Genomic DNA, 17,242 nt, shown 5'->3' on the forward strand with positions numbered 1-17,242 from the left:
TTTCTGCTGTGGTGAGAAGGCAACAAAAATTTGTTGTGTTTTTCGAAAGTGTTGAGTCCTGTCAATGTAGTACATCAACGCCCTCCTAACGTCTAGTGTATGAAGCATTCTTTCCGCCACGGTTTGTGGGTTTTGAAAGAATGCAGGCAGGTCAATAGTTTGGTTGATATGAAACTGTGACACCACCTTAGGAAGGAATTTGGGGTTAGTGCGGAGCACTACCCTGTTAGAATGTATTTGGAGGAAGGGCTCTTGGATTGTGAGCGCTTGCAGCTCGCTAACACGTCTGTGCGACGTGATAGCAATGAGAAAAGCCACTTTCCACGTCAGAAATTGAATTTCGCAGGAGTGCAGTGGCTCGAAAGGTGGGCCCATCAGCCTAGTGAGGACTACATTGAGGTTCCACACTGGAGCTGGTGGAGTTCTTGGAGGAATGACTCGCTTCAGTCCCTCCAGGAAGGCTTTAATGGCAGGCACCCTGAAAACAGAGAGGTGCTGCCTATTCTGGAGATAAGCCGCTATGGCGGATAGATGTATCCGAATGGAAGCGTACACTAGATTGCATTTGTAAAGATGTAACAAATAGCAAATGATGTTAGGGATGGATGCATCTAGCGGGTTGATATTGTTAGTACAGTAAATGACAAACCTCTTCCATTTTGCTGCATAGCAAGCTCTGGTTGTGGGCTTTCTTGCCTCTCGGATAATGTCCATGCATTCCGGAGGCAGGTTGAGGTAGCCAAATTCTAATACCTCAGGAGCCAGATCGCCAGATTGAGCTGTTGCGGATCTGGATGCTGAATGTCGCCATGGTTCTGTGTCAAGAGCCTGGGTGTGAGATGCAGCTTTTGATGCGGTACCACGGAAAGTTCTAGAAACGTGGTGTACCATGGTTGGCGTGCCCATGTTGGAGCAACCAGGATGAGAGTCATCGAGTGTTGCTTTAGCTTTCTCGCCACCAGCGGAATGAGAGGCGCTGGGGGAAAAGCGTACGCAAATTTGCCTGACCAGTTCATCCATATCGCATTCCCTTGCGATTCTGGGTGAGGGAACCTGGCGGCAAAGCTTTGGCATTTTGCGTTTTCCCTTGTGGCAAACAGGTCTATCTCTGGATGACCCCACTGCTGGAAGTACGGGTGGAGTACTGATGGATGAATCTCCCACTCGTGCATTTGATGGCTGTATCTGCTGAGCAGATCCGCCATCTGATTGTCCTTGCCCGGGAGGTGTTCTGCCACGAGGAAGATGTTCCTCTGAATGGCCCACTTCCACATGCTCTGAGCCAGATGAGACAGCTGTGGTGAGTGAGTACCGCCCTGCTTTTGGATGTAGTACATGGCTGTCATGTTGTCCGTCCGGATCAACACGACCTTGTTGCACAAATGCACTTTGAAGGACTTGAGCGCCATGAAGATTGCCATCAATTCCAGGTAGTTGATGTGCAACCTTTGTTGATGGGTTGACCATAGTCCCTGCACTGTGTAGTGGAGCACATGCGCTCCCCACCCTTGGAGAGATGCGTCCGTTGTTAGGACAATCTGTGGCACCGGCTCCTGGAACCGTCGTCCCTTGCAAAGGTTGTGTGGATTCCACCAATGCAGAGAGTTGTATGCCCGACCGGTCACCAACACTAGGTCTGTCAGTTGTCCTTGAGCCTGTGTCCATTGATTTGCCAAGCATTCTTGGAGGGGACGCATGTGCAACCTTGCGTGTGGGACTATGAAGATGCAGGAGGCCATCATGCCTATCAACTGCATGAACACTCTCGCTGGCAGGGAGTGTTGCGGTCTGAACCTGTGGATCAGCGACTGAATGTTGTTGATTCTGACTGTGTTTGGTTGAGCTATAGCAGTCAGGGTGTTTATGGTCGCGCCCAGGTACTGCTGCACATGGGCTGGCTGAAGGTGCGACTTTGGGTAGTTTAGCGAGAACCCCAGGCTGTGAAGGAGGTGAATAGTGTGGGACATGTGTGAGGCGCACTGTCTTTCCGACTTTGCCTGAACGAGCCAGTCGTCGAGGTACGGATAGACATGTATGTTTTGTCTCCTGAGGTGCGCCGCCACTGTCGCTAGACACTTCGTAAACACTCTGGGGGCAGTAGTCACCCCGAAGGGTAGGACTTTGAACTGATAGTGCTTGTTGAGAATGGTGAACCTGAGGTATTTTCTGTGGGATGGGTGGAGTGGGATGTGGAAGTAAGCATCCTTGAGGTCCAAGGTTGCAAGGAAATCCCCTTGGTTTAGAAGGGGAAGGATTTGTTGCAGTGTCAGCATGTGAAAATGTTCTGACAGTATGTACATGTTGAGGGGGCGCAGATCTAGAATGGGTCTGAGCGATCCGCCCTTCTTTGGGATGAGGAAGTACAGGGAGTAGACCCCTGTTCCTTCCTCCTCCACTGGCACGAGTTCGATTGCTCCTTTTTGCAGCATTACTAGCACTTCCTGCTGCAATAAGTGCAAGTGCTCTGCCGACATAGGACGTTGTCTTGGGGGGATGTTGGGAGGAGTGGATGTTAACTCCAAGCAATAACCGTACTGGATTAGTTTTCTCACCCACCTGTCTGTGGTGATGGACGACCAGACTGGCAGGAACTGCTGTAGTCTTCCCCCGACAGGTGTTGGATGGTCGGGAGGCAGCGACAGGGAGTCACTGTTTGGTGGTGGCAGAGGAACGTGAGTTGTTTCCTCTGCCTCTGCCCTTGGCATTGTTACCTCGGTAACCCCCTCTACCTTGCTTGGGGTACGAGGATTGCGCACCACCTTTTGCGAATTGTGTTTGTTGTCCCAAGTGTCCTCTGGTACCACTACGCGCACCTGAGCGACGAAAAGTGTTGCCTCTGAACTGTTGTGATTGGAGAGCCCCCATGGACTTAGCAGTCTCGTTGTCTTTCTTAATCTTTTCAAGTGTGGTGTCTACATCAGGGCAAAACAGTCTGTCAGGATTGACTGGCTGGTTGAGGATTGTAGTCTGGATGTCCTGCTTAAACCCAGATATACGAAGCCAGGCTTGGCGCCTTAGCATGACGCTAGTGTTAATACCTCTAGCCGCTGTGTCCGCGACATCAAGTGCACACTTAATGGCAGCATTTGATATAAGCTTCCCCTCCTGAATGAGCATTTTGCCTGCTTCTTTATACTCATCAGGTAGATGTTGAAGGAGCTGTTCTAGGGTGTCGTAATGCGCCCTATCGTAACGCGCCAGTAGTGCTTGTGTATTTGCTATACGCCATACATTGGCAGCCTGCGCAGCCACCCGCTTGCCAGAAGCCTCAAGCACTTTCGACTCTTTGTCTGGGGGAGGAGCTTCACCCGTTGTTTGGGAGTTGGCCCGTTTGCGGGCGTTCGCGACCACCAATGAGTCCAAAGGCAACTGTCCCCGAATATAAGCAGGGTCTCCAGGTGCTGGCCTGTATTTTTTCTCAATACGTGGGTTTACCACTCTTGCTCTTGTTGGTTCCTTAAAGATCTCTGGTGCATGTTTAAGGACACCTTTCAGCATGGGGAGTGTTTTGACTGTTCTTTCGGAGACAGAGAAAGTGTCAAACAGGAAATCTTCCTCCACCGGGTCAGAGTGCATGTCCACATTATGAGTTGCAGCTGCCCGTTCTATTAAAGCAGTGAATGCTGCTGAGTCCTCAGTAGGTGATGTACGTGTTCCAAAAACCTGAGGGTCATGTACTACTTGATGGCTGTCCTGGTCCCCAGCGTCATCATATGGGTCCTGGTGTACATCAGGGTCAGTGTCAGTAGGGAAATTATATTGGTCATCCTGTTCTTCATCCTCACCCCCTGAGTGGTGGGGGGAAGGTGTTGGGACTCCTCCTTGGTGGAGGCTGAAGAGGTTCAACAAGTGGAGGTATGTCCTGTGCTTGTTTTTTCTTTTTCAGTGGAATAACAAATGCTTCTAAAGGTTGGGAAGTGATCTTTCTTTTATAAAGTGTCAATTTCCCTGTGTTGGCATCGATGTAATGCTCTAAATTGTCCCCTGACGCCTTTGGCCGCTGCAAATTGGGACTGGGCGTCGAATATTCCGACGTGTCGGTGTTCTTCGACACCGTCTTGGCCACAAACGCTTTGGGCGCCACCTTTGGTGGCAGGACGTAGAGAAGCTTGGAGGACGACTTCGCCGGTATGTTCACCGGTGTCGGATCCGATGATGCGGTAGACGTGGACGTCTGTGCCTTCTCCCGAACCTCTTGAGGGAGTCGGTGACCTGTTTTGTAAAAGAAGCCGAGGGTTTGGTAACCGATGCTTCATGTTTGTCTGCTTCGGAGGACTTCGGCGTAGAAGAAGTGGCCACCGATGATTCTTGGCCTCCCACGGGACGCTGCTTTGCGGTCGGTGTAGGCGCCGACGCTGGCGATGCCGACCCGGCATCCTTGTGCCGATGAGTAGCGGCTCCGGTCGTCGGATCTTGGGCCATAGGCGCCGAGGCGGGATGGACGACCTTCTTTGAGGACTTGTCCTTAGCCACCGTTTGTGGCGCCGATGTGTCGACAGTCTTCTTGGACTTCGTGTGGCTCGAAGCTGACGGAGTTGAAGACGGAGTCGGCTTTGCTGGCTTGGACGGGACGTCGGCCATTTTAGATGTTGTGGAAGCCGTAAGTTTCGGTTTCGCTTTTGCTGAGTCGGCGGCCATTTTCGGAGCCGTGGAGACCGAAGGTTTCGGTTTCGGCGTGATGTCGGCCATCTTAGGCGCCGTCGACAGCAATAGTTGCGGTTTCGGTTTCGATACGCGCAACGGTGGCTCCTCCGGTGTATCCGTAGCCGGGCCCGAAGGCGGGGCTGGGGATATAGGTGCAGGGTCGAGGGTAAGGCCGAGTGGCGATCCCGTGACCAGAGCCTGAGTCGAGTAACTTTCGGGGCATAGCTCGTCCTCTGAGCTATCTTCCGCGGCCCCATAGACTTCTTTGTCGTCCCCTACCTCCTCGACGTATTCAAGGTCTTGGCTCTGTCCTTCGATGTATTCCTCTGGATCCGCCTCGACCTCCGTCGATGGTGGTGAGATCTGAAGTTGATGGCCGTGGCCTTCTTCTGCGGGGTCGTCGAATATGTCGTCGGGTGCCGGGGCAGCGTGGAAGGCCTCAAGTCGCGCCGATGCTTGAGCGTCTTCTTTGACCTGAATTTGGAGCAGGCCATGCAGTTGTCTTCGTCGTGGTCCGGCGAAAGACATCTATTACAAACTGGATGCACGTCGATGTGTGGGTATTTGGACCCACACAAGGGGCAGCGCTTGAACGGGCTCCGTTCCATGATGAAGCCGTCGAGGTCTTGCTGCGAGTACAGGGCCTCGATGCGCGAAGGGTAAACCACTCCGCTGACATCTGACCGGAAGAGTCAGACGATGCTCGGGACCGTTCGCATACAATACCGACGCGAATACCGAAGGCCTTTTGGCCTTGAGAAGGAAGGTTTTTCGATTCAGACAGGGAGCCGTCGAAATCACATCTGAACCCAATGGCGGAAAAAAACAATCTGGGGATGGAGCCGATGCCCATGCGCACTGTAGTCCAGGGGAGGAGCCACCTATCTCGTGATACTTCGAAGACTCTTCCAGGACAACAATGTGCAATCATCCGGACCCAACACTAGGCGGCGATCTATGCATCAGATATGAATTTAGCAGCCCACATGCCTCGAACCGGAGGTTCCTGCAATAAGATACACTGTCTTTAGGGTTAGGAGATGAAGGGAACATTTGTGCAGCAGTTCAAAAAGAGTACAAATGGACAGCAAGGACCAAACTAAGGTCCTACTGTAGTAGCACTAAAGGTTGCGGAGGAAACAAGTGCACCAACCTATTAAGAAAACAGGTTATTTTAACAAGGATGCAAAAAGGTCAACCACCTTCGGCAGTGACCACTGCAAGTCCTTAAGTCACAGACAATACAAACAGTAACTTCCGACTGGCCACAAAGCCACAAACTTGCCAGTGTCAGAATAAATAGATTTTGTAGAGGACCGCCTAGCTGCCAAGAGAATATGACTTACTTAGGAAGGTAGATCGATTGCAGTCAACTGCTGCCATTGAATCTCCATGCGTTGTGGTGTAGATTGCACAGGTCCGAGTGCAAGATACTGCCCTGCTGCTGCAACAGACTATTCTTCCACAGAAGCAGCGTGTTGGTAGTACAAATGCTCATGCACAGAAGGTTCTTGGTTCCACATTCTCCTGGCCCAATCTGGGGCCAGAAAGATAACCTGGGCCTGGTTATTCTTGATCTTCTTCAGAACCAGGGGCAGGAGGTGTAGTGAAGGGAAAGTGCACAGGAGACATGTGCTCCACTCTAGGAGGAACAGGTTTCAGAGTGAGACTTCTTAAAAACTCTCAAGCACAAGTGTGGTCACTTTGCAGAAGAGAGTCAGCGTGGGCCCCCCCCCCCCTTGCTGGAAGACACTACGACATGCACATCGATTACATGCTGCAGAGTCAGTACTGTGCACCTCTTAACAAACCCCTCTATCTCACTGCCTTACTCTCGCTGGTGAACAGTGATACTGTAGTGCTGCAGCAACAGCTTCAGATCAGAGCGATGCACTGTAAAGCCACGGATGAGTGCTGCACGCACTCACAGTTCCCGTCAGCAAACATACACCCAGCATATGAAGGGCAGCTATGATACACCACACTGACTTCATACATGGGTACAACCGACTGTAGAATCAACATTATTGGAGGTCACCAATTCAGGGAGTACCCTCAACCAATCCTCTTCCTACCTACTGACTATGTTTTATTGATCTCGTGGCAAGTAACAAGAGGACCCGCTGTTGTCTCCTCTGGAGCCAGCGAAGCAGGACAAGGACAGGTCACAGGCAGGAGAAAGAGGGGAGGCTTAGAAAGAACTTCAAAGGGAAAGCTGGAACACTTAACAGCAAGTTACACGGAGGGCTATGTCAAAGTAACAGAAAGAGCTGCACCCGGCATCGTCCATTTCAAAAGCCGGTCAGCTTGTCCCTGGAAGCGCTGCTGAGGAGACTGCACCACAAGTGCAGAGCCCCCCTCACCTAAGTAAGGACTTGCTTCCTCTCGCATGCAGACCTCCCTCCTTCCGTGGCTTTTCCAAATCCGGTCATTGAGACTTCACAGCTTTGACTATTCTGCTTTGGTGTATGAGTTATTCTTCTGTTGACTGCACATACAGTTGCTTTCTAGAGATTTTGCACATACTGTTGCTTTCTAGAGATTTTGCTAAGTGTTATTTTGGTGGCCATTTCTTCAAGTTTCCGAAAGTCTGTGCAGCTTGAGTTCTAGTTCAGGCATAGGCTACCCAGCCTTATGAGCTCCTCTAGGCAGCGCCTGCGCTGTCTTCTAAAGACATGCTGTATGTACTCTGTTGACCTACAGCCCGCTCATCACTTATCATTGGTTTTGTAGCCTGTCCTTCCCAAACGCTTTCTTAGTGGTTAATGTCTTTTCTGTTCCTCCTTTTGGTGTTTTGCTCCCTCCCACGGAGCAAAGACCTATTACATGTCCTTGCACTTTGCTGTAGGTCCGTTCCTGCACACTAGTCTTTGTTTCTGAAAGGGCTTCAGGTAAGCACCGTTTTCATTCTTTGTCATGTTACATAGTGCAAACTCTATCCATATTAGAGTGCTTTGCAAGCGATCAGTTGCTTTCCAAACAGACATTCACACGCGAACTCAACCCGTATCAGAGTGCTTTAGACGAGCACCAGTCGCATCACAAACTGACACATTCACAGGCACGCAGAGATGAAGTGATTTAACCAAAATCATTGTATGTTGAGCCTTCCACCAAGATTCGAACTCTATTCCCCAGCTTCAAGGTCGGACGCTCTAGCCCTTGCACCACAGTCTTGTCCCTCAAGATATAAAATGGCTAGCACTCCTTTACAATTAAGATACATTACCATTGTGTGCCAAAGCAGTGCCAGACATTTTCTTTTTTTTAGGACCCATCCCAGAAGCGAAAAATAAACTGTATTTTAACAATGTATCTCTGTGCATCAGCAAGGATTTCACACAAGTTGTGGCCATTTTAAGATCAGGCATACCATCACTCACTCGTACTTGTTAGGTCATGGAGTCTTCCTGAAATTTAAAGGTTCACCTTGATCCTAAAATAGTTGTTTGTTGTAGTCACGTGGAGGCGGCAGGATTGTGGTGGGGGACATCCCAAATTACTTTCATGCTAGAGTATTGTTGCATTTCTTTTTTTTGTTGCAACAGAGGGCAGACCCATGGAAAATAAGGTAAGAAGTACGATGGGGGTAGTAGGTTTAGGTGCGGCTGCCAGCAGGCTCACCTGACAGAGGTAGGCGGGCGGGGCTCACAGGTGCTGGTTTTAAAGGAAGGCTGTGCTCACGGAGTGGCCTAAAATTCCGCGGAGTCCGTGCTGCACTCCCACCTGTCATGTCCTGCGGGTGGTGCCCGTTGCTCTTGCTTGTTATGGAGTGGGCGGGAGCTTTAGAGTATGTTGGGGGTATCACCGCACTGTTCCTGCATCAGCAGACAGGCCAACAGTCGCTGACAGTCACTGCTTGCACATGGAAACCGAAGCTATGTACTCTCCAATAATAAGCATAGTCGGAGGAAACGTTGTCCACTTCTATGAACTTTTATCCTGCTGAGTTTATTAGTTGTGTCTCTATGGGGGAAGGCAAGCACCACGCTGTACATGCTGCAGCACTCTGCACAGTGTGTATATTTGGAGGCCAGCCATGCTCCTCTTAGTCTCTCACCTCATGCCTCACTTCAATCAGTCATTCTGTTCTGAGGCTTGCAGTCTAGGCCTCCTGTACACATGGTTTTCACCCACTTTCTATCCTGTTACTGTGGCTTCTCGGGACATAAAGCTTCCTGTACCAGAGGTCTGGCACGCTGAATGGCAAGATAACGGCTGCTGTGATTAAAATGTGGTCACACTGCCTTTTTTTTACAGGTATGGAAATAAGCCTGTTCTTGCAGGCATCTAAGGAAATAGTAATTATGAAATTGTAAGGCCTAATTTAGCAGTGTTTCCTGGACCCATCTAATATCTTTTCAGCTGTAACAAATCCAATACTGGAATATCACAAGACCATCCTGCCATATTCCAGGAGATTACTCCTAAACCACTGCTAACTATTGGGAAGACCCATTACCCAGAGGGCAATTGTAATTAATTGCCCCTCCAATGTCTGTCATCATTAGGCGACAATCTAGCTTTTTTGCCTTCAGTTATAAAATTAGTACATTAATGCTTCAGCTGACTAAAGATAAAAAACATTTGCAAAGCCACTAAGTCTACCGTGGCAGACTAAACATCCAACATACATCCCTTAATCAACAAAGCATTGAAAACTATTTTATGAACACAAACAATTTACACAACTACTGTAGAATAAAGAAAACAAAAATAGAACCTCTCGTAAAGGCAAGACTTATCGGCTTTGCCAATGCTTGTTCTTTCAAATAACTCTCCTTCCTTTCCCTCTTTTGCATGCCATTGCTCCAAGTACAGCCTACTTGAATCAATTTCATGCTTGCCTTAATCCTTACTATTGTATCCCTGCATATCACCCACATCTTCTTTCAAAGTTCACAAATTCTCCTTTAAAAGTCATCTCCTGCACCCTAACAAAACCGAATTTCCTATAGCTGATCTATTAATACTGCCAACAAATGCATGAATTCACATATCTCCCCTCTCCCACTAGAGATAACACCTAATCCTACTAAAGTAATCAACCACATAGAAACTGGAATAAAAACAAATGAAATGGTTCCTGCAGGGCACAGGACTAATACCAAAGAAAAAGAACAAAATAAACCAGACTAATCCTGGGACCTGGATCAGTGTGCTTCTCAGTGCAAAAGCACAACAAAGTCATCCGGTTAATATGTGCTATATAATATAAATACAATCTATATCCCACACAAACTAAATCCATAAAACAGCAGTCAGAAATTCGACTGTAGTTCATAAAGGCTGTTTAATTCCCTTTTAATGCGTGACATTCTTACACTCACAAAAAAAAACAACAAAAACTGCTAAAGGTCATATCCATTACCCAGAACAATACCAGTTCTAATAAAAAACAACCTTTCACCAATTGAACAGGCACAAATTAACTGAAGAGATCTGCCACATACCGCTGTCCAACAGATGACTAACGAAGCCCAACACTGAAGATCCTTACCTGGAACATACTACAGCCGCTTCCTGGCATCTCACAATGACAATCAGACTTGGGACATTAACAAAGACCATCCCAGCAGATCTCTCCACCACTTTTCTCTTTAATCTACGAGTACTCAGGACCATAAACTTAAACAAAATATCTCAGAATGGATACCCCTGTACTGTAACCAGCAAGGTGGACTTTGAACATACGAAATAACAAAAAGGGACCTAAAAAACAATAACTGCACAACTGTCTTTTAGTCTTCTTCATCCACCACATTGCTAAGCGCTGCATAACCGCACGTCGGTGGTCCTCACGCATGACATGGAAACAGTCCTCACAAAGAATCTAAACATAGACAACACACTTCTAACCAAACACCCTACAAGGTGCAGTGTCCTACTCCTGTAGGTAAGCGCTTCAGAGCCCCACAGAGTTAGTAAGCGCTACATAATTGTTGTAATACTATACAATGAAAGCCTTTGACTAGTAGTATTGTTTGCATGGATTTAAATGACTATGCAAGGTTGATTCATGACATGTGGCTGATTCTATCAATGTGGTGACGCTCTCAAAAAGTCAGTAGGCCTGCTTTTATTAAAAAGTCACCCCCTTATATTGGGATGCTGCATCTCGTACAGAAGGGGTTTGGGATTATGGGGTTTAGGAACCACTGGGATGTAATGGGATAATGGGGGTGTCTACAAAGGTACTTCCATTCAACTGAATGTAAATGTATGTAATTTAGTATGGAGTATTTAGTAGTGTGTGTAGTAACAATACTTTTCCTTTTTTTAAAGAAAAAGTAATGACTGGACAATGAATTTTAGTTTAGTTGCGTGCCTGCGAACTGGGATTGCTAGGCCACACCACTTTCCCCGAGTGGGCTTCTGCTTCACTAGCCTTGAAGTGTCAAGTGATACAATGGAGTAGTTAGTTCCCAGCAATAAGACCATTACAGACTTGTTACTTATGAAGGAATCACAATTCGCAACCAATAACCCTATTTCTTACAGTGAGAATAAGTCAAGTGAGGATTTGCTCACTGAAAATACTGTGCTGTAAACAGAAAGCATAATAACAAACCGCCTTAAGCCGGTGGCAAAGAACAAAAACACTGATGTCTGCAGCTGGAATCTTGTAAGAGCCTAAATACGGTTACCCAGGGCTGACTGTCACCGCCAACTTTTAACCGCATGCGTGCGGTCGATATTCTGCTGCTGCGCTGGGATTTACAAAAACCCATTATCATGAGCGTGCGAGGAGGCTACCTCATGACGAGCCCAGCTCGTCATGAGCGTCGAAGGGGTTACATTTCAAAAACATAGGTCATAATTCTGAAACGTTTAACTAGAAGGCAGATCGTGTACATTAAGTGCAAAGGATGTATGCCGTAAAACGAACAGTTCTCATTCTGGGTAGGAATTCAGCATGACGACTGCATTTCACACCACTCATTTTTGTATTTCATCTACTGAGTAGTATACTAGACAAACAGCAGAACAATCTTTTATAGCCACCCACTAACCCCTCTTTAATGCCCTATTCTGAAAACTCTTTGCTACAGGCTTCTGGTTTCAAGAGGATGCTGCACAATCCAAAATTTGGTTTACAATGTTTGGATAGAGACTGTGTTCATTAGAACTCTAAAGGTAATACCAGAAGGGCCAACAATGAAATACTTCAGTCTACATTATTCACAATCATTCACACATTTCCTAAGATGACCTATGAACACTGAGGCCTGTGCTATAATACAAATCTATCTCAGCATCACCTCCTGGCCCATGAGATTATGCAATACAAGTATGTGGGAAAAAAAGTGTGACCTGTGTAAAAATGCATGCCAAAGCCTCTGTACATTCTGATTTTGTTACTTGGAATTCAACTGGACACCAGACACATTCTGCATAACTCATCATGTGCGATGCTTTCGATACAATATAAATGCAATCCACAAAGCAAGGCACCCATGTTATGAAATGCTTGAACGGCTGCGTATTGTGTACTAAGGCAGAGAAAGCGGAAACATCCCTGGTGTTCACACGTTTCAAGTATTGCATATTCACAAACATGGAGTACAGACCCATCCTCCAGTTACTAGAATAAAACCCTTTGAGCAAAATGGAGATTAGCATATTGCTGTCAAAGTTATAAGGTCAAGAACATCAAGAATCAATGAACCATCAGGAAAAAGCTTGTTCATGTAGGGCTTTTCGAAAATCACTTCTAAACAACCAAAAGAAGACTCCCAGCCCTTTGTGCCATTCTCCTGCCACTAAAGCAGAGAAACGCACATCAATAGGAAGAAAAGGTATAGTCACTGATGCAATGGCACAAAAAGGGAGCAGCACTGTCCCAAATAAAAAGGTCCCATGTATGAAACGTTTGCAGGTTTTAAAATAAGATGCTATTGCCTACTGCGTCCAATGGCCAGGGACTGGATTTCTTCTAGTTTAGCAGTATGTAGCCTTTTGACTATGCTGGAACCCAACTGAATCACTAATGGAAGCTTGGGATCCCTGCATGAGCATACTGGACGATTTGAACCTCAAAGCAATAAAAAAAAACTCAAATTCTGAAACATTTTATTAAAGTAAACAACATTTTAATGGGCAGCTTGGAGCTTTTCAAAATTTTTATTTTATATTTGACGAGTAGTCTTTGCTCCTAAAGCGTGAACTTTTTGTCAGCACAAACCAGTGCTTCAATTGAGGCTAACAATCTCCAATACTAGATACTGTACTTGTGCTGCTCCCACAAATCAAGCTACGGATACCAACTTTATTTTTATCCTCCAGTTTAAAATGCCTTTTTATTTAAAGTTTTACATTGTCAAAACATCTGTGGACCTCTGGAGTAGGCGCTGCAAACCCCAGATAAAGAACCGTTCTTCTAGTTAAGCTTTCTAGAAATATGCCAAAAATTACAATTCCATATTGCTGGTGTTCGTGGAAAAGTCTTAGGAAATGCAAATACTTATTTACCATACAAACAATGCAAGTATACAAACTGAAACTATAATAATTCCTTCATACTAAATTGTGAGCGAGACTGCTTTATACTTACTTTCCTGAATTGGCTCCCTTTAAGTGATCAGTGTAGATGTAGATGTCTGGTATGAACTTGTTCAGAATGCCCCTAGCAGAGTCTACCATTCGGTTGGCAATCTGCGGTGACACACGGACTGAAAATCTATGTTAACATCAAGGAAACCATATTTAATAGTGGACATTGTAAAGCAACAATCAACAATTTATGTCCATCATGCAACTGAATCCAAGGCTTAGTCATGGCAGGATACAATAAACATCATGGTATTGGGAATGGAGGTGTGGACGTGAACTTTATTCGCAAACAAAATTATTTTACTAATGTGTAAAGCTTATGTTTAACACTATACTAGATGCAAAATTTGTAGTAGGTAATGAATATGCTACTTACCAGTATGCATCTGTTCTTGGCATGTAGGGCTGCTAACATTCATATCTAGTGCATAGATCGCCGCCTAGTGTTGGGTCCGGATGATTGCACATTGTTGTCCTGGAAGAGTCTTCGAAGTATCACGAGATAGGTGGCTCCTCCCCTGGACTACAGTGCGCATGGGCATCGACTCCATCCCCAGATTGTTTTTAGCCATTGTGGCAGAGATGGAGTGAAACAGTGTACAGGATGTCCATGCTAATGATGAATGCAAGAGAGTGTCTGCAGCCGCTACGGGCACCGGGGAGGAGGGCGGGCGATATGAATGTTAGCAGCCCTACATGCCAAGAACAGATGCATACTGGTAAGTAGCATATTCAGTTCGAGGCATGTGGGCTGCTAAATTCATATCTAGTGCATAGAATACACAGCAGTCCCTCCATTAAGGGCGGTTGACCGTGCCAGCTGCAGAAGCTTGAAAAAGTGTCTTGAGAACAGCCTGTCCTACAGCTGCTTGCTGTTTGGAATGCACATCTACGCAATAATGCTTGGTAAATGTGTGTGGTGTAGACCATGTGGCTGCTCTACAAATGTCTTCTAAAGGAATGTTCCCCAGGAAAGCCATGGAGGCCCCCAATTTGCGTGTGGAGTGCGCCCTTGGGGGTATTGTTAAAGTGCGTTTAGCCTTTTGATAACAGATTTGAATGCATTTAACAATCCATCTGGCTATTCCTGCTTTGGAAATGGGGTTGCCCTTGTGTTGTGCTGAGAAGGCAACAAAAAGTTGTGTGTCTTCCTAAAGGGTTGTGTTCTGTCAATGTAGTACATTAGCGCCCTCCGAACGTCTAATGTATGAAGCATTCTTTCTGCTACCGTTTGCGGGTTTTGGAAAAATGCAGGCAGGTCAATAGTTTGGTTGATATGAAACTGACACCACCTTAGGAAGGAATTTGGGATTAGTGCGGAGCACTACCCTGTTAGAGTGTATTTGGATGAATGGCTCTTTGATTGTGAGCGCTTGCAGCTCACTAACACGTCTGAGCGACGTGATAGCAATGAGAAAAGCCACTTTCCACGTTAAAAACTGAAGTTCGCAGGAGTGCAGTGGCTCGAAAGGTGGGCCCATCAGCCTAGTGAGGACCACATTGAGGTTCCACACAGGAGCTGGTGGAGTTCTAGGAGGGATGACTTGTTTCAGTCCCTCTAGGAAGGCTTTAATGGCAGGCACCCTGAAAACAGAGAGGTGCTGCCAATTCTGGAGGTAAGCCGCTATGGCGGATAAATGTATCCGAATGGAAGCGTACGCCAGATTGCATTTGTAAAGATGTAACAAATAGCAGATGATGTTAGGAATGGATGCATCTAGCGGGTTGATATTGTTGTCTGTACAGTAAATGACAAACCGCTTCCATTTTGCAGCATAGCAAGCTCTGGTCGTGGGCTTCCTTGCCTCCCGGATGATGTCCATGCATTCAGGAGGCAGGTTGAGGTAGCCAAATTCTAAGACCTCAGGAGCCAGATCGCCAGATTGAGCTGTTGCGGATCTGGATGCTGAATGTCGCCATGGCTCTGCGTCAAGAGGCTGGGTGTGAGATGCAGCCTTTGATGCGGTACCACGGAAAGTTCTAGAAACGTGGTGTACCATGGTTGGCGTGCCCATGTTGGAGCAACTAGGATGAGAGTCATCGAGTGTTGCTTTAGCTTTTTTGCCACCAGCGGAATGAGAGGCGCTGGGGGAAAAGCGTACGCAAATTTGCCTGACCAGTTCATCCATATCGCATTCCCCTGCGATTGCGGATGAGGGAACCTGCCGGCAAAGCTTTGGCATTTTGCGTTTTCCCTTGTGGCAAACAGGTCTATCTCTGGATGACCCCACTGCTGGAAGTACGGGTGGAGCACTGATGGATGTATCTCCCACTCGTGCATTTGATGGCTGTACCTGCTGAGCAGATCCGCCATCTGATTGTCCTTGCCGGGGAGGTGTTCTGCCATGAGGAAAATGTTCCTCTGAATGGCCCACTTCCACATGCTCTGAGCCAGATGAGACAGCTGTGGTGAGTGAGTACCTCCTTGCTTTTGGATGTAGTACATGGCTGTCATGTTGTCCGTCCGGATCAACACGACTTTGTTGCACAAATGTACCTTGAAGGACTTTATCGCCATGAAGATTGCCATCAATTCCAGGTAGTTGATGTGCAACTTCTGTTGTTGAGTGGACCACAGTCCCTGCACAGTGTAGTGGAGCACATGAGCTCCCCATCCTTGGAGAGATGCGTCCGTCGTCAGGATAATCTGTGGCACAGGCTCTTGGAACGGTCGTCTCTTGCAAAGGTTGTGTGGATTCCACCAATGCAGAGAGTTGTATGCCCGACCGGTCACCAACACTAGGTCCGTCAGTCGTCCCCGAGCCTGTGTCCACTGATTTGTCAAGCATTCTTGGAGAGGACGCATGTGCAACCTCACGTGCGGGACTATGAAAATGCAGGAGGCCATCATGCCTATCAACTGCATGAACACTCTCGCTGGTAGGGAGTGTTGCGGTCTGAACCTTTGGATCAGTGACTGAATGCTGTTGATCCTGGCTGGGTTTGGCGGAGCCATAGCAGTCAGGGTGTTTATTGTCGCGCCTAGATACTGCCGCATATGGGCTGGTTGAAGGTGCGACTTTGGGTAGTTTAGCGAGAATCCCAGACTGTGAAGGAGTTGAATAGTGTGGGACATGTCCGCGGCGCATTGTTGTTCCGACTTTGCTCGAACAAGCCAGTCGTCTAGGTACGGGTAGACATGTATGTTCTGCCTTCTGAGGTGCGCCGCTACTGGCGCCAGACACTTTGTAAACACTCTGGGGGCAGTAGTCACCCCGAAGGGTAGGACTTTGAACTGATAGTGCCTGTTCTGAATGGCGAACCTGAGGTACTTTCTGTGGGATGGGTGGAGTGGGATGTGGAAATAAGCATCCTTGAGGTCTAAGGTTGCTAGGAAGTCCCCTTGGTTTAGCAGGGGAAGAATTTGTTGCAGTGTTAGCATGTGAAAGTGTTCTGACAGTATATACATGTTGAGGGGGCGTAGATCCAGAATAGGTCTGAGGGATCCGTCCTTTTTTGGGATGAGGAAGTACAGGGAATAGACCCCTGTGCCTTCCTCCTCTATTGGTACGAGCTCTATTGCGCCTTTTTGCAGCATTACCAAGACCTCTTGCTGCAATAAGTGCAAGTGCTCTGCCGACATAGGACGGTGTCTTGAGGGAATGTTGGGAGGAGTGGATGTTAACTCCAAACAATAACCGTATTGGATAAGTTTTCTCACCGACCTGTCTGTGGTGATGGATGTCCAGACTGGCAGGAACTGCTGGAGTCTCCCCCCGACAGGTGTTGGATGGTCGGGGGGCAGTGACAGAGTCACTGTTTATTTGCGGCAGAGGAACGGGAGTTGTTGTTCCCTTTGCCTCTGCCCTTGGCACTGTTACCTCTGTATCCCCCTCTACCCTGCTTGGGGTAGGAGGATTGTGCACCACCCTTTGTAAATTGTGATTGTTGACCCAAGTGTCCTCTGGTAACACCACGCGCTCCTGAGCGACGAAAAGTGTTTCCCCTGAATTGTTGTGACTGAAGTGCCCCCATGGACTTAGCAGTCTCGTTGTCCTTTTTAATCTTTTCAAGTGTGGTGTCTACATCTGGGCCAAACAGTCTG

General features: G+C 47.3%; 1 protein-coding gene across 2 annotated transcripts in view; it reads right to left on the bottom strand.

The window, feature by feature from the left end:
* The window catches only part of RCL1 (RNA terminal phosphate cyclase like 1), a 395,384-nt gene that overhangs the window by 262,836 nt on the left and 115,306 nt on the right, over positions 1-17,242 (bottom strand). For both annotated transcript variants that reach the window (XM_078675710.1, XM_078675711.1), the window contains one exon: positions 13,199-13,324. In XM_078675710.1, the coding sequence (XP_078531836.1) occupies positions 13,199-13,324 (126 nt within the window). The remainder of the gene's footprint in view (positions 1-13,198; positions 13,325-17,242) is intronic.

The sequence above is a fragment of the Lissotriton helveticus genome, chromosome 2_1, assembly GCF_964261635.1.
Source record: "Lissotriton helveticus chromosome 2_1, aLisHel1.1, whole genome shotgun sequence".
NCBI lineage: Eukaryota > Metazoa > Chordata > Amphibia > Caudata > Salamandridae > Lissotriton > Lissotriton helveticus.